This window comes from Vigna radiata, unplaced genomic scaffold (genome assembly GCF_000741045.1).
Source record: "Vigna radiata var. radiata cultivar VC1973A unplaced genomic scaffold, Vradiata_ver6 scaffold_153, whole genome shotgun sequence".
In the NCBI taxonomy this organism is placed as follows: domain Eukaryota; kingdom Viridiplantae; phylum Streptophyta; class Magnoliopsida; order Fabales; family Fabaceae; genus Vigna; species Vigna radiata.
The window spans coordinates 550,189-552,121 of record NW_014542917.1 but is presented as its reverse complement, the minus strand read 5'-3'; the positions used below and the strand labels follow the sequence as shown (position 1 = coordinate 552,121).

General features: G+C 36.3%; 1 protein-coding gene across 2 annotated transcripts in view; it reads right to left on the bottom strand.

The window, feature by feature from the left end:
• Positions 1-465, bottom strand: part of LOC106752608 (exocyst complex component EXO70B1-like) — a 29,796-nt gene extending 29,331 nt beyond the window's left edge. The window contains exon 1 of one of the 2 annotated variants that reach the window (XM_014634320.2): positions 173-465. In XM_014634320.2, coding sequence (XP_014489806.2) covers positions 173-191 — 19 coding nt within the window. In that variant the 5' untranslated portion in view covers positions 192-465. Of the gene's footprint in view, positions 1-8 lie in introns of both variants that reach the window. The other variant, XM_014634321.2, reaches the window with a different exon arrangement.
• Positions 466-1,933: the final 1,468 nt, after the last annotated feature.

Here is a 1,933-nt window from a genome sequence, read left to right as displayed (position 1 = left end):
AGCTCGACCTTGCAGGTGTGAACAAGACGGCTAGGCAAATGATGAAACTGAAAACAATATAAAGAAGCATCTTCCACCAGCTCCACTTTCCCAGTAAACAGCTGAAAGAGGAACTGAGTGCATAACAGAGCAATCCAACAACAGATGAAGCAAGACATACAAGTTTTAGTACCTTTGGTCTCTTCAGCCATCTTAGAATTTGGTTCAGCATTAGCAAGGTTTGCATCCAGTAATTCACCAACCACAAACAGAGACCCCCCGTTTTTGGTTGAGAGAAACCCCTCACCGTGATTAGAGTTTCGCCGAAACGAGATCCTGGTTATTTTTTGGCCTAAGAGGAATCCAACTTGTTGACCTAAAATGCCAACTTCAACTTCGGAGAACTCGTGCTCTAAACAAAATGAGGAATATTTCTTTTGAAACCCAATACAACCACCTGACAATCATTCTCCAGAGTAATATAGTCATTAAAATAATAAAATTTTGTGTTTATAAAAAAAAATGTGTGAATCAAATAGAATATAGGTTACCTTTGTAGGGCGGCAAATGTTAGAAGTCGTCACTTAAATCTATTTTAGTTCCTTATGATTTTGCCAGTGTGCAATTTTTCTTGCCTTAAATTTTATTTTATGTTAACAGTCAAATAAAACATGTTCGATTTTCAAAAACGGAAAGTTATATTTGTAATTAAAACTTTATGAAAACAAAAATTTCATGTTCAAGAAACTAAAGAGAAAAAAAGTGAATCTAAACTAAAAATTCTTACACAATTACACCCACTGAGTCAAGTAGACCCCAGGCGTTATCTGTGTGAGTGTGAGAGGTTTCCATGAACTTTGGGTGAAAAATACTTGCAAGTTGTGAAGGTTGTCGGAAGGATAAGGTCTTTCCTGTTAGTGAAATCGTTAAGCGTGTTCAATTGGACAAAGAAAATAAAGATAATTTGTTCTAGGGGTCCCGTTATTTTGACACCCAATTTTTGACACATATTTGACACTGCCACGTGTCAACGTTCTATTGGATAGTAATTTTTTACTTTTTTTTTTTAAATTTGACTTGCAAAATGGAAAGTTTTTCAGAAACTTTGTATTCCAATTCTACCCCCTTGACTTTTTCATTAGTTTTGTGTGACAGATTGTCTCTCTCCTGTCGTCTCCCAACGTCCTCTCGTCTCCCCTTTTGTGTGCTCTCCATTGCTCTCAAGTGTTCTCCAGTGCTCTAAAATGGCAAGTTCCGGAATGGATCTTCGTTGGACCAAGGTAAATGCCTTATATCCTCTCTAGGTTTGGGTATTTCGTTTTAGGTTTGGGTATTGGGGTTCTTGTGTTTTCTTGCATCCGTTATGGGTTTTGTTGATTTGGTGTGTTATTTGATTTTGTGTGTTTCTTGCCTTCTATCCTCTTGTTATTTGATTTGGTGTGTTATTTTGTTTTGGACAATTTTGCAACATTGTGAAGGTTTTTCCACCTAACATTTGTCATCCATCAGTTGAGCTGGTGAAGGAAACGCCAAAATCTGTCATTCGACTTCCAATGTGGGCAGAAAAGGATGACAATGTGGATGTCATCCTCCGCAAATTTGTTCGGCCAACTGACTTACCGTCATCATCATCCACAGAAGCAGACCAACCGTCATCATCATCCAAACAAGCAGACAATTAATAGATTAATTTACGTATGCTTTAATTTATGTTTTCTAGTGAAGGGGGAAAATTACTTTAATGGAGTACTGTAATAGTATGATATCAACTCTAAGACTGGTTATTGGATGACTGTACTTGTATTCAAGTTTCAATGTTGTTATTGGGCACTTTTATAATTTAGTAAGATGTCATGTAATGTTCTTATTGTAATCATTGTTTTGAGATGAATGAATTCAGCACTATTTATTTTGTCAAAGCAATCTACTTTCCTTCAATAAACACCTAAAATGA